This window comes from Pristiophorus japonicus, chromosome 1, assembly GCF_044704955.1.
Source record: "Pristiophorus japonicus isolate sPriJap1 chromosome 1, sPriJap1.hap1, whole genome shotgun sequence".
NCBI lineage: Eukaryota > Metazoa > Chordata > Chondrichthyes > Pristiophoridae > Pristiophorus > Pristiophorus japonicus.
Genome location: NC_091977.1, coordinates 417,470,132 through 417,491,929, shown reverse-complemented (window position 1 = coordinate 417,491,929; position 21,798 = coordinate 417,470,132). Strand labels below are relative to the sequence as shown.

Here is a 21,798-nt window from a genome sequence, read left to right as displayed (position 1 = left end):
AATACCCTGTATAGTTGTAAGGATCATGTCCGTTGTGCCCCGTAGGGGGCGAAATCCGCGCTGTGATTCCGGGAGAATCTCATCGGCCACAGGGAAAAGACGGTTGAGGAGAACTCTAGCGACAACCTTCCCAGTGGCTGATAGCAGGGAGATTCCCCTGTAGTTGCCGCAGTCGGACGTGTCCCTCTTTTTAAAGATGGTCACAATCGCTGCATCTCTGAGATCCACCGGCATACTCTCCTCCCTCCAAATGAGAGATGAGGTCACGTATCCGTGCCAATAGCGCCTCTCCACCATACTTTAGCGCCTCAGCAGGAATTCCATCCACACCCGTAGCCTGGTTATTCTGGAGTTGTTTTATGGCTTTGCCTACCTCGTGCAACGTTGGGGTCTCACTGAGGTGGAGGTGGTGGTGGGTCACATGCTGCGGGATGGAGTCGAGAACACGCGAGTCAAAGGCAGAGTCTCGATTGAGAGATCTTCAAAGTGCTCCTTCCAGCGGGCCCTGACAGCCTCCGTGTCCTTGATGAGTGTTTCCCCGGTCTTGGCCAGGAGTGGGGTGGGGCCTTGGGAGTTTGCAGGTGGCAATGAAGAATCCTCGCATATTGTGGCTGTCGGCCAGTTGTTGTATCTCCTGTGCTAATTCAGGAAAAATGCAGGGAGCAGCGTTAGACTTACTCATGGTCTTTTTCGATCTTACAAAGAAAGGCCTTTGATACGGTCAACCGTGAGGGCTTATGGAGCGTCCTTCTCCCCCAAAAGTTTGTCAACATCCTTCGCTTGCTCCACGACGACATGCAGGCCATGATCCTTACCAGCGGTTCCATTACAGACTCAATCCACGTCTGGATCGGGGTCAAACAGGTCTGTGTCATTGCTCCAACCCTCTTCTCAATCTTCCTCGCTGCCATGCTCCACCTCACTGTCAACAAGCTCCCCGCTGGAGTGGAACTAAACTACAGAACCAGTGGGAAGCTGTTTAACCTACGCCGCCTCCAGGCCAGGTCGAAGATCACCCCAACCTCCGTTGTTGAGCTACAGTACACGCCTGCGTAGATTCTGAGGCTGAACTCCAGGATATAGTCAATGTATTCACCGAGGCATATGAAAGCATGGGCCTTACACTTAACATCTGCAAGACAAAGGTCCCCCACCAGCCTGTCCGAACCGCACAGCACTGCCCCCCGGTCATCAAGATTCATGGCATGGCCCTCGACAACGTGGACCACTTCCCATACCTCCCGATCAACAAAGGCAGACATTGATGTGGAGATTCAACATTGCCTCCAGTGCGCCAGTGCAGCCTTTGGCCGCCTGAGGAAAAGAGTGTTCGAAGACCAGGCCATCAAATCTACCACCAAGCTCATGGTCTACAAGGCTGTAGTAATACCCGGCCGCCTGTATGGATTAGAGGCATGGACGATGTAGAGAAGACACCTCAAGTCGCTGGAGATATATCACCAACGATGTCTCTGCAAGATCCTGCAAATCCCCTGGGAGGACAGGCGCACCAACATCAGTCCAGGCTAACATCCCCAGCATTGAAGCACTGACCACACTCGATCGCCTTTGCTGGGCAGGCCACATAGTTCACATGCCAGACACGAGGCTCCCAAAGCAATTGCTTTATGCGGAGCTCCTTCACGATAAACGAGCCAAAGGTGGGCAGCAGAAACGTTACAAGGACAACCTCAAAGCCTCCCTGGTAAAGTGCGACATCACCACTGTCACCTGGGAGTCCCTGGCCGAAGACCGCCCGAGGTGGAGAAAGTGCATCCGGGAGGACATTGAGCTCTTCGAATCTCAACGCCGCGAGCGTGAAGAGGTCAGGCACAGGCAGCGGAAGGAGTGTGCGGCAAATCAGTCCCACCACCCCCCCCCAAATGTCTGTCCTACCTGTGACAGGGTCTGTGGCTCTCGCACTGGACTGTTCAGCCACCAAAGGACTCACTTTGGGAGTGGAAGCAAGTCTTCCTTGATTCTGAGGGACTGCCTATGATGATGATGATGTATAGTTGTAGCAGGACTGCTCTGCTTTAAAACTCCATCCCCCTTACAATAAAGGCCAATATTCCATTTGCCTTCCTAATGACTTGCTGTAGCTGCATACTAACTTTTTGTGTTTCCTGCACAAGGACCCCCAGGGACTCTCTGTATTGCAGTATTTTGTAATTTCCCTCTATTTAAATAATAATGTGTTTTTTTATTTTTCTGCCAAAGTGGATAACCTCACACTTGCCCACATTATACTCCATCTGCCAAATGTTTGCCAATTAGCTTCTCTTATATCCCTTTGCAGATTCTTTATGTCCTCCTCATTTGCTTTCCCATCCAACTTTGTATCATCAGCAAACTTGGCTACATTACACTCAATCCTTTCATCCAAGTAATTAATATAGATTGTAAATAGTTGAGGCCCCAGCACCAATCTCTGTGGCACCTCACTAGTTACTGTTTTCCAAAAAACATTCCAGAAATATAGTGGGGAACCAAGGATCTAGCGATAATGAGGAACTTAAAGAAATTAGTATCAGTAAAGAAATAGCACTGGAGAAATTAATGGGAATAAAAGCCGACAAATTCCTTGGACCTGATGGGCTACATCCTGGGATTTTAAAAGAGGTGGCTAGAGATACAGTGGTTTTGATCTTCCAGAATTCCTTAGATTTTAGAATGGTCCGCACAGATTGGAAGGTAGCAAACGTACCCCTGCTATTCAAGAAATGAGGATAGAGAAAGATGGAAACTATAGGCCAGCTAGCTAGCCTGACATCAGTTGTAGAGAAAATGCTAAAATCCATTACTAGGGACGTGTTAACAGGGCAGTTAAGAAAATCCTATGATTGGGCAGAGTCAATACGGATTTATGAAAGGAAAATCGTATGTGACAAATGTTAGAGCTTTTTGAGGTTGTAACTAGGAGAGTAGATAAGGGGGAACCAGTAGAAGTAGAGTATTTGGATTTTCAGAAAGCATTCAATAAGGTGCCACACAAGAGGTTATTACACAAAATTAAGGCTCATGGGATTGGGGGTTATATATTAGCATAAATTGAGGATTGGTTAATGGACAGAAAACAGAGAGTAGGAAGAAAACAGATCATTTTCAGGTTGGCAGGCTGTAACTAGAGGGGTGCAACAAAGATCAGTGTTTGGGCCTCAGCTATTTGTCAATGACTTGATGAGGGGGCAGAGTGTAATGTATCCAAGTATGCTGACGATGCAAAGCTAGGTGGATAAGTAATTTACTGGAATTCTTTGAGGATATAACGAGCATGGTGGATAGAGGTGTACCGATGGATGTGGTGTATTTAGATTTCCAAAAGGCATTCGATAAGGTGCCACACAAAAGGTTACGGCAGAAGACAAAGGTATGCGGAGTCAGAGGAAATGTATTAGTATGGATAGAGAATTGGCTGGCTAACAGAAAGCAGAGAGTCGGGATAAATGGGTCCTTTTCGGGTTGGAAATCGGTGGTTAGTGGTGTGCCACAGGGATCGGTGCTGGGACCACAACTGTTTACAATATACATAGATGACCTGGAAGAGGGGACAGAGTGTAGTGTAACAAAATTTGCAGATGACACAAAGATTAGTGGGAAAGCAGGTTATGTAGAGGACACAGAGAGGCTGCAAAGAGATTAAGATAGGTTAAGCGAATGGGCTAAGGTTTGGCAGATGGAATACAATGTCGGAAAATGGAAGGTCATCCACCTTGGGGAAAAAAAAACAGTAAAAGGGAATATTATTTGAATGGGGAGAAATTACAACATGCTGCGGTGCAGAGGGACCTGGGGGTCCTTGTGCATGAATACCTGCTGCACCTGCAAGCTAACTTTTTGGGAATCAGGAAGGCGAATGGAATGTTGGCCTTCATTGCGAGAGGGATGGAGTACAAAAGCAGGGAGGTCCTGCTGCAACTGTACAGGGTATTGGTGAGGCCGCATCTGGAGTACTGCGTGCAGTTTTGGTCACCTTACTTAAGGAAGGATATACTTGCTTTGGAGGGGGTACAGAGACGATTCACTAGGCTGATTCCGGAGATGAGGGGGTTACCTTATGATGATAGATTGAGTAGACTGGGTCTTTACTCATTGGAGTTCAGAAGGATGAGGGGTGATCTTATAGAAACATCTAAAATAATGAAAGGGATAGACAAGATAGAGGCAGAGAGGTTGTTTCCACTGGTCGGGGAGACTAGAACTAGGGGGCACAGCCTCAAAACCGAGTTGAGAAGGAATTTCTTCTCCCAGAGGGTTGTGAATCTGTGGAATTCACTGCCCAAGGAAGCAGTTGAGGCTAGCTCATTGAATGTATTCAAATCACAGATAGATAGATTTTTAACCAATAAGGGAATTAAGGGTTATGGGGAGCGGGCGGGTAAGTGGAGCTGAGTCCACGGCCAGATCAGCCATGATCTTGTTGAGTGGCGGAGCAGGCTCGAGGGGCTAGATGGCCGACTCCTGTTCCAAATTGTTATGTTCTTAGTCCAAGCAGGAGGAGTCCGGGGGAGGCCTTTAAAGGCCCAACGTCGGAGGAGGAGCGGCAGTCCGAGCAGCGGGAGTCCGGGGAAAGCCTATAAAGGCCCAACGTCGGAGGAGGAGCCAGTCGGTGCAGCTGCAGCCGGGAGAGAAGGCAAAAAAGAAGTACAAAGAAATCGAAAGGTGACGTCACAGCAAGGGGGTAAGTGATTGGCAAGTAGTTTTTTCTATTTCTTTTCTTTATCAGTAAGTAACTATTCGCATTATTGTTGCCAAATTAAGTTTATCTAAGGGCTAAGTCATGGCAGGACAGCTCGGACACATGTTATGCACTTCCTGCACTATGTGGGAAGTCAGGGACGCTTTCGGTGTCCCTGACGACTACATGTGCGGGACGTGCATCCGCCTGCAGCACCTGACGGACCCCATTGCGGCAGTGGAGCTGAGGGTGGATGAACTCTGGAGCATCCACGATGCTGAGAATGACGTGAATAGCATGTTTAGTGAGTTGGTCTTACTGCAGGTAAAGGGTACACAGCCAGATAGGGAATGGGTGACCAACAGGAAGAGCAGTGCAAGGAAGGTAGTGCAGGGTCCCCTGCGGTCATCCCCCTGCAAAACAGATACACCGCTTTGGGTACTGTTGAGGGGGTTGACTCATCGGGGAGGGCAGCAGCAGCCAAATTCATGGCACCGTGGCTAGCTCTGCTGCACAGGAGGGCAGGAAAAAGAGTGGGAGAGCTATAGTGATAGGGGATTCAATTGTAAGGGGAATAGATAGACATTTCTGCAGCCGCAACCGAGACTCCAGGATGGTATGTTACCTACCTCGTGCAAGGGTCAAGGATGTCTCTGAGCGGGTGCAGGACATTTAGAAGGGGGAGGGTAAACAGCCAGTTGCCATGGTGCATATGGGTACCAACGATACAGGTAAAAAACGGAATGAGGTCCTACAAGACGAATTTAGGGAGCTAGGAGCTAAATTAAAAAGTAGGACCTCAAAAGTCGTAATCTCAGGATTGCTACCAGTGCCACGTGCTAGTCAGAGTAGTAATCGCAGGATAGCTCAGATGAATACGTGGCTTGAGGAGTGGTGCAGAAGGGAGGGATTCAAATTCCTGGGACATAGGAACCGGATCTGGGGGAGATGGGACCAGTACAAAACGGACGGTCTGCACGTGGGCAGGACCGGAACAAATGTCAAAGGGGGAGTGTTTGCTAGTGCCGTTGGGGAGGAGTTAAACTAATATGGCAGGAGGATGGGAACCTATGCAGGGAGACAGAGGGAAGTAGAATGGGGGCAGAAGCAAAAGATAGAAAAAAGAAAAGTAAAAGTGGAGGGCAGAGAAACCCAAGGCAAAAAGCAAAAAGGGCCACATTACAGCACAATTCTAAAGGGGCAAAGTGTGTTAGAAATGATAAGCCTGAAGGCTCTGTGCCTCAATGCGAGGAGTATTCGCAATAAGGTGGACGAATAAACTGCGCAGATAGCAGTTAACAGGTATGATGTAATTGGCATCACGGAGACATAGCTCCAGGGTGACCAAGGCTGGGAACACAACATCCAGGGGTATTCAACATTTAGCAAGGATAGACAGAAAAGAAAAGGAGGCGGGGTGGCATTGCTAGTTAAAGAGGAAATTAATGCAATAATAAGAAAAGGACATTAGCTTGGATGATGTGAAATCGATATGGGTGGAGCTACGGAATACCAAAGGGCAGAAAATGCTAGTAGGAGTTGTGTACAGACCACCAAACAGTACTAGTGAGGTTGGGGACAGCATCAAAGAAGAAATTAGGGATGCGTGCAATAAAGGTACAGCAATTATCATGGGTGACTTTAATCTACATATTGGGCTAACCAAACTGGTAGCAATGCGGTGGAGGAGGATTTCCTGGAGTGTATTAGGGATGGTTCTCTGGACCAATATGTCGAGGAACCAACTCGGGAGCTGGCCATCTTAGACTGGGTGATGTGTAATGAGAAAGGACTAATTAGCAATCTTGTTGTGCGAGGCCCCTTGGGGAAGAGTGACCATAATATGATAGAATTCTTTATTAAGATGGAGAAGGACACAGTTAATTCAGAAACTAAGGTCCTGAACTTAAGGAAAGGTAACTTCGATGGTTTCAGGCGTGAATTGGCTAGAATAGACTGGCAAATGATATTTAAAGCATTGACGGTGGATAGGCAATGGCAAACACTTAAAGATCACATAGATGGACTTCAGTAATTGTACATCCCTGTCTGGAGTAAAAATAAAACGGGGAAAGTGGCTCAACCGTGGCTAACAAAGGAAATTAAGGATTGTGTTAAATCCAAGGAAGAGGCATATAAATTGGCCAGAAAAAGCAGCAAACCTGAGGACTGGGAGAAATTTAGAATTCAGCAGAGGAGGACAAAGGGTTTAATTAAGAGGGGGAAAATAGAGTACGAGAAGAAGCTTGCCGGGAACATAAAAACTGACTGCAAAAGCTTCTATAAATATGTGAAGAGAAAAAGATTAGCGAAGACAAACGTAGGTCCCTTGCAGTCTGATTCAGGTGAATTTATAATGGGGAACAAAGAAGTGGCGGACCAGTTAAACAAATACTTTGGTTCTGTCTTCATGAAGGAAGACACAAATAACCTTCCGGAAATACGAAGGGACCGAGGGTCTAGTGAGAAGGAGGAACTGAAGGAAATCCTTATTAGGCGGAAAATTGAAGAGATTGAAGGCCGATAAATCCCCGGGGCCTGATAGTCTGCATCCCAGAGTACTTAAGGAAGTAGCCCTCGAAATAGTGGATGCATTGGTGATCATTTTCCAGCAGTCTATCAACTCTGGATCAGTTCCTATGGACTAGAGGGTAGCTAATGTAACACCACTTTTTAAGAAGGGAAGGAGAGAGAAGGTGGGTAATTATAGACCGGTTAGCCTGATATCAGTAGTGGGGAAACTGTTGCAATCAATTATTAAAGGTGAAATAGCAGCACATTTGGAAAGCAGTGACGGGATCGGTCCAAGTCAGCATGGATTTATGAAAGGGAAATCCTGCTTGACAAATCTTCGAAAAATTTTGAGGATGTAACTGGTAGAGTGGACAAGGGAGAACCGGTGGATGTTGTGTATTTGGACTTTCAAAAGGCTTTTGACAAGGTCCCACACAAGAGTTTGGTCTGAAAAATTATAGCACATCGTATTGGGGGTAATATACTGACGTGGATAGAGAACTGGTTGGCAGACAGGAAGCAGAGAGTCAGGATAAACGGGTCCTTTTCAGAATGGCAGGCAGTGACTAGGGGAGTGCCGCAGGGCTCAGTGCTTGGACCCCAGCTCTTTACAATATACATCAATGATTTAAATAAAGGAATTGAGTGCAATATCTCCAAGTTTGCAGATGACACTAAACTGGGTGGCGGTGTGAGCTGTGAGGGGGACGTTAAGAGGCTGCAGGGTGACTTGGACAGGTTAGGTGAGTGGGCAAATGCATGGCAGATGCAGTATAATGTGGATAAATGAGAGGTTATCCACTTTGGGGGCAAAAACACGGAGACAGAATATTATCTGAATGGCGGCAGATTAGGAAATGGGGAGGTGCAACAAGACCTGGGTGTCATGGTTCATCATTCATTGAAAGTTAGCATTCAGGTACATAGAAAAATAGGTGCAGGAGTAGGCCATTCGGCCCTCCAAGCCTGCACCACCATTCAATAAGATCATGGCTGATCGTTCCCTCAGTACCCCATTCCTGCTTTCTCTCCATGCCCCTTGACCTCCTTAGCCGTAAGGGCGACATCTAACTCCCGCTTGAATATATCCAATGAACTGGCATCAACAACTCTCTGCGGCAGGGAATTCCACAGGTTAACAACTCTCTGAGTGAAGAAGTTTCTCATTATCTCAGTCCTAAATGTCCTACGCATTATCCTTCGACTGTGTTCCCTGGTTCTGGACTCCCCCAACACCTATTTTTCTATGTTTCTATGTACCTGCATGCCAACTTTCAATGACTAATGTACCATGACACTCAGGTCTCGTTGCATCTCCCCTTTTCCTAATCTGCCGCCATTCAGATAATATTCTGCCTTCGTGTTTTTGCCACCAACGTGGATAACCTCACATTGATCCACAATATACTGCATCTGCCACTCGTTTGCCCACTCACCTAACCTGTCCAAGTCACCCTGCAGCCTTTTCCCGTCCTCCTCACAACTCACACTGCCACCCAGCTTAGTGTCATCTGCAAACTTGGAGATATTACAACTCAATTCCCTCATCCAAATCATTGATGTATATTGTAAATAGCTGGGGCCCCAGCACCGAGCCCTGCTGCACCCCACTTGTCACTGCCTGCCATTCTGAAAAGGACCCATTTATCCCAGCTCTCTGCTTCCTGTCTGCCAACCAGTTCTCTATCCACGTCAGTACATTACCCCCAATACCATGTGCTTTAATTTTGCACACCAATCTCTTGTGTGGGACCTTGTCAAAAGCCTTTTGAAAGTCCAAATACACCACATCCACTGGTTCGCCCTTGTCCACTCAACGAGTTACATCCACAAAAAATTCCAGAAGATTTGTCAAGCAGGATTTCCCCTTCATAAATCCATGCTGACTTGGACCGATCCCGTCACTGCTTTCCAAATGTGCTGCTATTTCATCTTTAATAATTGATTCCAACATTTTCCCCACTACTGATGTCAGGCTAACCGGTCTATAATTACCCACCTTCTCTCTCCCTCCCTTCTTAAAAAGTGGTGTTACATTAGCTACCCTCCAGTCCATAGGAACTGATCCAGAGTTGATAGACTGTTGGAAAATGATCACAAATACATCCACTATTTCGAGGGCTACTTCCTTAAGTACTCTGGGATGCAGAAAATCAGGCCCCGGGGATTTATCATCCTTCAATCCCATCAATGTCCCGAACACAATTTCCCACTTAATAAGGGATTTCCGTCAGTTCCTCCTTCTCACTAGACCGTCGGTCCCTTCGTATTTCCGGAAGGTTGTTTGTGTCTTCCTTCGTGAAGACGAACCAAAGTATTTGTTTAACTGGTCCGCCATTTCTTTGTTCCCCATTATAAGTTCACCTGAATCTGACTGCAAGGGACCTATGTTTGTCTTCGCTAATCTTTTTCTCTTCACATAGCTATGGAAGCTTTTGCAGTCAGTTTTTATGTTCCCAGAAAGCTTCCTCTCATACTCTATTTTCCCCTCCTAATTCAACCCTTTGTCCTCCTCTGCTGTATCATAAAATTCTTCCAGTCCTCAGGTTTGCTACTTTTTCTGGCCAATTTATATGCCTCTTCCTTGGATTTAACACTATCCTTAATTTCCCTCTCTTGTTAGCCACATTTGAGCCACCTTCCCCATTTTATTTTTACTCCAGACAGGGATGTACAATTGTTGAAGTTCATCCATGTGATCTTTAAATGTTTGCCATTGCCTATCCACCGTCAACCCTTTAAGTATCACTCGCCAGTCTATTCGGACCAATTCACGTCTCATACCATCGAAGTTACCTTTCCTTATGTTCAGGACCCTAGTCTCTGAATTAACTGTGTCACTCTCCATCTTCATAAAGAATTCTACCATATAATGGTCACTCTTCCCCAAGGCGCCTCGCACAACAAGATTGCTAATTAGTCCTTTCTTATTACACATCACCCAGTCTGGGATGGCCAGTCCTCTCGTTGGCTCCTTGACATATTGGTCTAGAAAACCATCCCTAATACACTCCAGGAAATCCTCCTCCACTGCATTGCTACCAGTTTGATTAGTCCAATCAATATGTATATTAAAGTCGCCCATGATAACTGCTGTACCTTTATGGCACACATCCCTAATTTCTTGTTTGATGCTGTCCCCAACCTCACTACTACTGTTTGGTGGTCTGTACACAACTCCCACTAACGTTTTCTGCCCTTTGGTATTCCGTAGCTCCACCCATACCGATTCCACATCATCCAAGCTAATGTCCTTCCTTACTATTGCATTAATGTCCTCTTTAATCAGCAACACCACCCCACCTCCTTTTCCTTTCTGTCTATCCTTCCTAGATGTTGAATACCCCTGGATGTTAAGTTCCCAAGCCTTGGTCACCCTGGAACCATGTCTCTGTGATGCCTATTACATCATACCCGTTAACTGCTATCTGCGCAGTTAATTCGTCCACCTTATTGAGAATACTCCTCGCATTGAGGCACAGAGCCTTCAGACTTGTCTTTTTAACATACTTTGCCCCTTTAGAATTTTGCTGCAATGTGGCCCTTTTTGCCTTGGGTTTCTCTGCCATCCACTTTTACTTTTCTTCTTTCTATCTTTTGCATCTGCCCCCATTCTACTTTCCTCTGTCTCCCTGCATAGGTTTCCATCCCCTTGCCATATTAGTTTAACCGCACCCCAACAGCACTAGCAAACATTGGTTCCGGTCCTGCCCACGTGCAGACCGTTCATTTTGTACCTCCCCCAGATCCAGTTCCTGTGTCCCAGGAATTTGAATCCCTCCCCTCTGCACCAGCCCTCAAGCCACATATTCATCGGAGCTATCCTGCGATTCCTACTCTGACTAGCACGTGGCACTGGTAGCAATCCTGAGATTACGACTTTTGAGGTCCTACTTTTTAAATTTAGCTCCGAGCTCCCTAAATTCACCGAGTAGGACCTCATCCCGTTTTTACTTATATCGTTGGTACCTATATGCACCACGACAACTGGCTGTTTACCCTCCCCCATCAAAATGTCCTGCACCCGCTCAGAGACATCCTTGACCCTTGCACGAAGGAGGCAACATACCACCCTGGAGTCTCGGTTGCGGCCGCAGAAATGTCTATCTATTCCCCTTACAATTGAATCCCCTATCTCTATAGCTCTCCCACTCTTTTTCCTGTCCTCCTGTGCAGCAGAGCCACCCACGGTACCATGAACTTGGCTGCTGCTGCTCTCCCCCGTTGTATCATCCCCCTCAACAGTACCCAAAGCGGTGTATCTGTTTTGCAGGGGATGACCGCAGGGGATTCCTGCACTACCTTATTTCAACTGCTCTTCCTGTTGGTCACCCGTCCCCTATCTGGCTTTGTAACCTTTACCTGCGGGAAGACCAACTCACTAAACGTGCTATTCACGTCATTCTCAGCATCGTGGATGCTCCAGAGTGAATCCACCTACAGCTCCAGTGCCACAATGCGGTCTGTCAGGAGCTGCAGCAGCCGGATACACTTCCCGTATATGTAGTCGTCAGGGACACTAGAAGCGTCCCTGACTTCCCACATAGTACAAGAGGAGCATAACACGTGTCCAAGCTCTCCTGCCATGAATTAACTCCTAGATTAACTTAATTTGACAACAATAATGCTAATAGTTACTTACTGATAAAGAAAAAGAAAAACTACTCACCAATCACCAGCCAATCACTTACCCCCTTGGCTGTGACGTCACCTTTTGATTTCTTTCTGCTTCTTTTTTGCCTTCTCTCCCTGCTGCAGCTGCACCGTCTGGCCTTTATAGGCCACTCCGACGTCCCCGGACTCCCCGCTGCTCGGGCTCCCACCTCCTCGATGACTGATAGGCCTTTATAGGCTGCTCCGACGTCCTCGGACTCCCTGCTGTTTGCACACCTGCCCCTCCGACGCTGCTGGTCCTTTATAGGATGCTCCGACGTCCCCGGAGTCCCCACTGCTCGCACTCTGGGCTCCTCGACGACTGATGGGCTTCTTTTGGCCACTCTGATGTCCCCGGACTCCCCGCTGCTCGCACTCCCGCCTCCTCAACGACTGATGGGCCTTTATCGGCTGCTCCGACGTCCCCAAACTCCCCGCTGCTCGCACTCCCGCCTCGACGACTGCTGGGCCTTTATAGGCCGCTCCGACGTCTCCGGACTCCCTACTGCTCGCACACCCGCCTCTCCTACACATTACTGATGGTACAGATTGCTTAAAGACAGCCACAGTAAGGGAGTTGCCAAGGTAATTATAGAGAGGCAGTACTAGCTGCCAGTGGCTTGCAGAAAAGCAGTTCTGTTCTCTTCATGCTCATGTGTAGAATAATTACATATTCCATGTAGAGAGGAGAACAAGCTCGTATTTCATGCTGCTTTGGCCACATAAGCCATGATCAAATATTATCCAATATACAAAAGATTTAGACGGGTTAATGCTAAGTAAGCATCATCAGATGAATGGACCAGAACTGATATTTTATGAATGTTTCCAATAATTAGCTACAGTATGTGCCAGTGTGTTTTGTCTACATTTTCAGTTAAACCCTATCTGGTGTCTTTTTTATTACAGTAGGCACTAATATAATTGTCTCAGGTTTTTCAATTTTGTAGTGAATGTATGGAATTATTCAAGTAATAATAATGATGTTGTAGCCTGGTATTCATTGTGCCAGTAAGTCCCCTCATAGCTCATCCACATGCATGCTCATCATGTGCGAGCACAGAAAGTGAGTTTTGGGATGCCATTTGATCATGGTGGCAGGAACACCATAACTGAGCCCAACCCTGTCCTTAATCAATACTTCGACATGGGCCCATTCACGTGTGTGTGTGTGTGTGTGTGTGTGTGTGTGTGTGTGTGTGTGTGTGTGTGTGTGTCGGGGGGAGGGAGGAGGGAGAAGTACAGGAACTGCAGCTAATTTTACTCCATCTGTAGATGAGGGACACCAAGGGCAATTGAAGTGTCCCATCCTCACCCTGTCTGGGATTAGCTAACCTAGCACACATTAGGAATTAGACATGGGACCTTCTTGATCTCTATACCACACTGGAGTCTGTTTATTGAGCCATTGAGGAACTCTACATGACAAACTATAACTAAATTTCACAGTACTATCTTTGAAGTGATATATAGTACATCAGAACGTCATTGAAAAAAAGTCTCCTCTTACCCAGTGTCTCCTAATCCATGTAGAAAAATAACCTGCAAGTGAAAGGGGAGAAACCCTGTAAGAATTTTTTAAATTGGCATTACAGGTACTAGTAAATTATGTAATTTCTGTCAATGTAAACACCCCAAATAAAAATTTGCCACACAGAAAATGCTCATAGAAATGACATAGAATTCCATATAATCAGGACATGCCTTTTTTTTCATGCACGGTCAAAATTAAAATTAACAAAATCGAACACCTGTTTCTGACTTACTTATGATTGTCATTTCGATTAACACAATTTTTGTGACAATATAACCAATATAAACATTAGCCAACATTTCTAACAAATTAGGGGAATCATTTCTTTTTGTTATTTAAAAGAATCATATCTTGTCATATTTGTTCACTGCATAATCACTTGAGAAGGTTGGGATTTGTACATCGGCACTGGCACTCTCAAGTCTAAAATTATTTCTATAAATTTGATTTTGTTTCATAGTTGTAATGCAGGCTGTTACTGACATATTGTCCTAACACCATACAAAGATCTTCTATTTATAACTATAGACCTTCAAAGTTAATAACTTACAAAACACTGTTGAAATAAAGGATTGACCTTCAAAATGTTTACATAGGGAGTTTCAATGTTACATTTTCACATGAAAACTTGGCCAAATAACATGACAATGGGAAGTTGGACAGGAAGTGCATGCATAAGTTACTAGCTTCTCTAATGTGATGTTGCCACATTGCAATGTTAGAGGCTATGGGGAAAACTGAGGAGCAGAGAAGCAAAATGTGGAGCAGGGCTGGAGGATTGTAAAGGTGAAGAGGGAAAGTAGAGCAAGGTTAGAGGTCAGGGTGAGAAGCAGGGGAAGGGGAGAGACAGTCTTGATTGCTATATGATGGCAAGTTGCCCTTTAAAGAAAAAGACTGATGCATCTGTGGAAGGTTTAAAAAGAAAATCACGTGGCTTAAGCTGATGTGAAATAAAAACAGAAAATGCTGGAAATACTCAGCAGATCAGCCAGCATCTATGGAGAGAGAAAGTGTTAACATTTCAGATTGATGATGAAAGGTCATCATAGGTACTGCATCCCTGGTACCATTCTTGTTAAGCTCTCATGCACCCTCTCAAAGGCCTTGACATCCTTCCTAAAATGCGGTGCCCAGAATTGGCCACAATACTCCAGCTGGGGCTTAACCAGTACTTTATAAAGGTTTAGCATAAATTCCTTGCTTTTGTATTCTATGCCTCTATTTATAAAACCAAGGATCCCATATGCCTCTAACAGCCTTTGCAACTTGTTGTGCCGCATTCAAAGGTTTGTGTACACACACCCCCAGGTCTCTCTGCTCTTGCACCCACTTTAAAATTGTACCACTAATTTATATCATCTCTTCTCATTGTTCCTAACAAAATGAATCACTTCACATTTCTCTGCATTAAATTTAATCTCTCATGTGTCTGCCTATTTCACCAGTCTGTCACTGTCCTCCTCAGTGTTGACTACATTTCCGAGTTTTGTGTCGTCTGCAAACTTTGAAATGATGCGCAGTATACCCACGTTAAGGTTATTAATATATAACAAAAAAAGCAGGGGTCCTAATAGCGATCCCTGGGGAACACCACTGTATACTTCCCTCCAGTATTAAAAAAAATTGTTCACCAATCTTGTATCCACTCAGCCATTGCCCCTTCAATGTCATGGATTTCAAATGTTGCTAACAAGTTTATTATGTGGTACTTTTCAAAGTCCAGATACACATCAACAGGACTACCTTATCAACCCTCTCCATTACTTCATCAAAAAACTCATGATTTGCCATTAACAAATCTGTGTTGGATTACTGTCTCTAGACATTTCCCCACCACCGCAGTCAGGCTGATTTGCCAGGTTTATCCCTCTCCCCTTTTTTTTTGAAGTGTGTAACATTTACTATCCTCCAGTCCTCTGTCACCACTCCCAGATCGAAGGATGATTGGAAGATTGTGGCCAAAGCCTCTGCAATTTCCACCCTTACTTCCCTCAGCAATCTAGTTGTACCTCATCCAGATCGGGTGACTTTTCTACAGAGGAAACTGTGTATCTCCTTAACCAATGAGATTGTAGGATTGAGAAATAAACAGAGGAAGGACTGAGAAGGAGGGTGAATTAGAGTGGGAGAATTCAATGTCAAATCAGTTACAGAAAGAGAAATTAAAGAGAGAAAGAAAGAATGGGTTGAGAGAGATAAGAAAGGAAAAGTGAGGGGGGGAAAAAAAAAGACATTTTTAAAATTTACAACAACTATTTACTACATGCAGGAATGAGATTGAACAATTTAAATTATTCCCTTTCTGGGCCAGAGAGGTTGATTAGCAGTCATTAACAATTATCACATAATTAAAAGGATACTTATGTTACTCATTTCTAGACCAGACTCGCTGTGGAGAATTTAATGGGCAATTAATGTGCAAATGCAGCAACTTCATGAAACTTCTGGGGAGGTTAAAAGTGAGATGCAACTCATGGGTATCTCTTCCTCGCCACGTTGCTGGCCAATTTTCACATTAATAATAGCTTGTGGAGAGCGGGAAGGTATCACTCTGGCTGCCTGCCTCTCTTTCGCAGCCTTATCCGCACGTGGATGGCCCTGAAGATCGGAGCATTTGGCGTCCACCGGTATACTTGAGGCCTTCTGTAACCGATGGGCACTACAATGAATAGAGTGTCTTATTGACAAGAGCAATAATATTATGATTTAGTGTTACAAATTTCCATTTTTTTGTTGAAAATTACTTTTATGTTTGAGTTCCTTTATTAGTTGTGCCCCTTAAAAAGGGAGGCACATGTAAATGTGTTTGTTCTGTTGATGACACTGAGGTAACCCAGCATCATCCTTGTGCATCACTTTTTTAAATAAAAAGTAGCAGTTGATGTTTCAGTCCTTTGACCCTGCATCAGGACGAGGAGATATTACAGATGAGCAGCAGATAAAGAGGAAGACAAAGGAAAGGGAGTAAGGAAAAAGAAAAAAACACACACACAGGAAGAGAAACAGAATCAGAAAATGCTGTAAACACTCAGCAGGACAAGCAGTATCGGTGGAGAGAGAAACAGAGTTAATGTTTCAGGTCGATGACCTTTCATCAGAGTTCTTGTGCAATAGTACTTTCTTCAGTGATAGTACTTTTCAAATGTTGTTGGACTTGTTTCTGTCCCTTAATCAGTTTCAAATGTAGTTGTGGTTTCCCCCTACTTTTGGAAAATATTAGGTAATCATAGTTTATCATTGATTAACTTATTTTCAAGTTTAGTATTAGAACTTGTCATTAGTGCAGGACACCATTTGGGCTGAAAAGATTAGGAGAGAAGATGTGGTTTTTGACTGGTTAGGTGTAGCATTTTTATTTTGTAGCTGATAACTAATTATTTATGCACCTTTTACTTATTCCAAACTGCTCTATAGAAAGGAAAGCCTTACTGGTGGATATCTGAAGGCAAAAGTTGATATTTACTCAGGTGGAATAACTATCAGGATAGTAATTCCTTTTCCCCAATCCATAAAAACAAATTGAAAATATTAAATATTGGCAAATAGATGGTGCATCAGTTAAAGCTCAACAAAGTTGCAGAAATGTCATGAAGAATTGTAGGCCAAAAGCTAGATAGTTGGGAATTTGAAAGTGCAGTGTGAAAGAACTTGAGGGAGAGGTTTTGTTCCGGGGCGGACACAGAAAGTGAGTTTGTGTGGGAGTGGGGGGAAGAAGGGGGGGGAATACAATTCTTTCCTGGATTCACATTCTCTTCCCTGCACCCTCTCCCCCTCGCCCCCCCCCCCCCACACCACACACACACGCACGCACATTATTTGGTTCCTGAAGTATAGAAAAAATGTCTGGATAGATACATATTCCCTTCCTTTAGAGAACAGTCCAGGTGTTCACTCATGGTAACCAGAGATCTGGTGGGGTGATCTGCTTCCTTTTTTTCTTCCATTGGACTCCCAGGTCACTGTAGCCTGCTCTACCATGCCGATTTTTCATGCTTCCCTTTAGCTCTCCCTGTCTCATATTTCTTTATTTTCTCTCATTCCGATTCCTTTGTCTCTGACTAATATGTGTGCCATATAATCACATTCTGTTCTCTACCCAAGTGCTTAACTGATCATTCTATTTATTTTACAAAAGCAAGATACTGCGGATGTTGGAAATATCACTGATAAGACAATCTCTGATCACTTCCTTGTATCGTTCTCTACCTATATACCCTTTCCCCCTCCCAACCCACTCCTTTCTGTAACTGCACCTGGAAAAAAAACTCTCCCTCAAGTTCCTTATCATTGCACTTTCAAATTCCCAACTATCTAGCCTTTGGCATACAATTCTTCATGACATGTCTGCACCTACTGATTTACTCAATCACCCTTTCCACCATCTTTGATGCCCTTGTCCTCACTAAAACCATTATACCCTAGTCCCCCCCGTCCCTGGGTTTAACCCTCATTCCGCTCCCTTAAGTCCAAGGGTCACATACTTTAACGTCTTTGGTTGCTTTAACCATCCATCACCAGATATGGCTGGGTCATATAAAGCATTACCGGGTCCTGTGCTCCATCGCTAAAACTGCCCACTATTCTAAGATCATTCAGGAAGGCTAAGATAACACCCAGCTTCTTTTCTCCACCACCAACAATAAATGCGAGGAGCTTGTGTACATTTTTGTCACAAAGATCAACAACATCCGTTCAGCTGCCTCTGCTATTTACCTCCCTTCCCCAGCCCACCGGGCCTAACTTCCTCTCAGTTTCCCCCTGCGCTAACCCTGAATTTGCATATTTCTCTAGTTTCTCTCATATCTTCCCTGAAACTCTCTAAAAGCTAACCTTGTCAATGAGACCTTCTCGCTCAATCCTGTTCCTACTAAACTGCTAACCACTCATCTTCCTTTGCTGGCTCCCATGTTAGCTGACATTGTTAACAGTTCTCTCTCCTTTAGGTACTGTCCCCCTCTCCCTCAAATCTGCCGTCACCACCCTCCCCTCAAAAAACCAACCCTTCACCCCTCCGTCCTTGCAAACTATCGCCCCATCTCCAATCTCCCTTTCCTCTCAAGTCCTGGAACATGTTGCCACCTCCGAAATCCATGCCCATTTTTGCGCAACTCCATGTCTGAATCCGTCCAATCAGGTTTCCACCCTCACTACAGTACTGAACCGGCTCTTACCAAGGTCACAAATGAATCCTATGTGATTGTGACAAAGGTAAACTATCCTTTCTCGTCCTTCTCAATTTGTCTGAAGCCTTTGACATGATTGACCACACAATTCTGCTCTGACGCCTCTCCACTGTTGTCCAGCTGGATGGGACTGCACTCAGCTGGTTCTATTCCTATCTTTCCAGCCTTAATCGTAGAATCACCTGCAATGGCTTCCCTTCCTGCTCCCCCAAGGATCTGTTCTTGGCCTCCTCCCATCTACATGCTGCCTTTCAGTGAAATTATCAGACAACACAACATAAGTTCCCATATGTACGCTGATGATATCCAGCTGTACCTCTCCTCCACCCCTCCACGATCTCTATACTGTCAGACTGCTTGTCCAATATCCAGCACTGCACGTTCAGAAATTTTGGCCAATGAAATATCGGGAAGATCAAAATCACTGTCTTCAGTCCCCGCCACAAACTCTGTTCCCTTGCCACCGATTACATCCCTCTTCCTGGCAACTGTTTGAGGCTAACCCAGTCTGATCGCAACCTTGGCGTTATATTTGATCACGAGATAAGCTTCCTACCTCATATCCGTGCCATCACTAAGACCATCCATTTCCACCTCCCGAACATTGCCCGTCTCCACCCTTGCCTCAGCTTATCTGCTGCTTAAACCCTCATCTACACCTTTTTACCTCTAGACCTGACAATTCCAACGCACGCCTGGCCGGCCTCCCTAGTTCTACCCTCCATAAATTTGGGATCATCCAAAATTCTGCTTTCCATGTCCTAGCTCACCCGTCTCCCCTGTGCTCGCTGACCTACATTGGCTTCCAGTTAAGCAAAGCCACAATTTTAAAATTCGCATCCTTGTTTTCAAATCTTCCCTTTCTCTGTAATCTCCTCCAGCGCTACAATCCACATAGATCTCTGCACTCTGCTAATTCTGGCCTCTTGAACATCCCTGATTTTAATTGCTCCACCATTGGTGGCCATGCCTTCAGCTACCTAGGTTCTAAGCTCTGGAATTCCCTCCCTAAACCCCTCCATCTCTCTTTCCTCCTTTAAGACATTTGTTAATATCTACCTCTATGACCTCATCTGCCCCAACATCTCCTTATATGGCTCGGTATCAAGTTCTGTTTTGATAACGCTCCTGTGAAACGCCGTGGGACGTTTTACTACGTTAAAGGTGCTCTATAAATGTAGGTCATTGCTGCTGTTGTAAGGATACATAAAAAGAAAAGAAAACTCAGGAAAAATTGAGTATTACATTGAGGAGAAGAAACACAATTGTTCCAATAAATCACTGGCGTTTTTATGTGGTGTTTATTTTTTATGGGATTGGACAGAAAGAAGCATAACAAATGAAATAAAACCTGTCCCATACAGTTGTGATGCCTTATGCATCACGCAAAAAGACTCCTTACCCGCTAGGTGCCACATAGTCTCCTCTCCAATTCTGCTAGGCAATCAGAACTAGTCCATAAAACTACTGTCCATGACTTACATCAATTGGTACCTACCTCTTCTATGATGTGATCTTCCCCCAACCAGGAACACTGCAGTCGAGGGTACACAGTTAATCAGTACTCACTGCACAAGCCAGCAACTTGTCCCATAGACCTACTATTCTATATGAAAAGAATTGTCTAACAGCTATCCTGTTCGGAGTACCGGTGGGGACGAAGGTGGCTCTGGGGAGTGCAGCCAGAGCCAAATCCACGGCATCACGGGTGGCTCAGCTGCACGGGGGTGGGGGGGAGGAGGAAGAAGAAGAATGGAGAGCTATAGTGGTAGGGGATTCCATAGTCAGGGGAGCAGACAGGCGTTTCTACAGCCGCAGAGGTGACTCCAGGATAGTATGTTGCCTCCCTGGAGCCAGGGTCAAGGATGTCACTGAGCGGCTGCAGGGCATTCTGGAGGGAGAGAGTGAACAGCCAAAAGTCGTGGTCCACATCGGCACCAATGACATAGGTAGGAAGAGGAATGAGGTCCTGCAGGCAGAGTTTAGGGAGCTAGGAGAGAGATTAAAAAGCAGGACCTCAAAAGGTACTAATCTCCGGATTACTCCCAGTGCCACGAGCTAGTGAGTACAGAAATAGGATAGAGCAGATGAAATGTGGCTGGAGAGATGGTGTAGTTGGGAGGGCTTTAGTTTCCTGAGGCATTGGGCCTGCTTCTGGGGGAGGTGGGATCTGTACAAGCTGGACTGGTTGCACTACAACAGAGCCGGGACCAATATCCTTGCAGGGGGGTTTGCTAGTGCTGTTGGGGAGGGTTTAAACTAGCTTGGCAGGGGGATGGGAACCTGAAAATCGATTCAGTAGGGAGGGGAGTAAAGCTGGAACTAGAAAGCAAAAATAAAGAAAGTGAGTTTGAAGGAGAGAGGAAGCAAGCAGAAAAAAAAGAGTAAACAAATTTAAAGGCAATGGGCCCAAGTTTCCACACGATAAAAAACGGGCGCCCCTCCGAGCTGGGCGCCCGTTTTTCGCGCCTAAAACGGCGCCTAAAAAAAAGATCGCGATTCTGGAGCATTCTGCAGCTCCTTGTCTGCCTGGCGCGGTGCCCAGGAGGGCGGAGCCTACACTTGCGCCGATTTTGTAAGTGGGAGGGGGCGGGTACTATTTAAATTAGTTTTTTTCCTGCCGGCAACGCTGCGCGTGCACGTTGGAGCGTTCGCGCATGCTCAGTGTGAAAAAAACATTGGCACTCGGCCATTTTTGTAGTTCTTTATAGCTGTTTAATTTTTGAATTTTTTTAAAATAAAAGCACATTGCCATCAGCACATCAGCACTTGCAGCCTTCTCACTGTCTCCTTCCCCCTCCCCCCCCCCCGCGGGAAAGAACGGGCGCCTCCTCTCCCCTCCCCCGCCCCCGCGGGAAGAACGGGCGCCCCCCCCCACCCCCGCGGGAAAGAACGGGCGCCTCCTCTCCCCTCCCCCCCGCGGGAAGAACGGGCGCCTCCCCACCCCCCGCGCGGGAAAGAACGGGCGCCTCAGGCTGACTGCAGCATTCTCCGTGCCTGAAGCACTTTCACACAGGTAGGAAGATGGTTTATTTAATCTTTTCTTTGCTTATAAATGTTTATTCAGGTTGGATTTATTTGTATAATATTTGTAGAAATATAAATAAGGATTTATTGTAGAATTTAATGACGTCCCTTCCCCCCCCTCCCCCCCACCTCGTTCTGGACGCCTAATTTGTAACCTGCACCTGATTTTTTAATGTGTAGAACAGGTTTTTTCAGTTCTACAAAAATCT

At 45.5% G+C, this 21,798-nt stretch overlaps 1 protein-coding gene across 2 annotated transcripts in view; it reads right to left on the bottom strand.

Moving 5' to 3' along the window:
- LOC139275194 (acyl-protein thioesterase 1-like) overlaps positions 1-21,798 on the bottom strand; it is a 248,433-nt gene that overhangs the window by 208,540 nt on the left and 18,095 nt on the right. For both annotated transcript variants that reach the window (XM_070892333.1, XM_070892323.1), the window contains exon 2: positions 13,356-13,387. In XM_070892333.1, the coding sequence (XP_070748434.1) occupies positions 13,356-13,387 (32 nt within the window). The remainder of the gene's footprint in view (positions 1-13,355; positions 13,388-21,798) is intronic.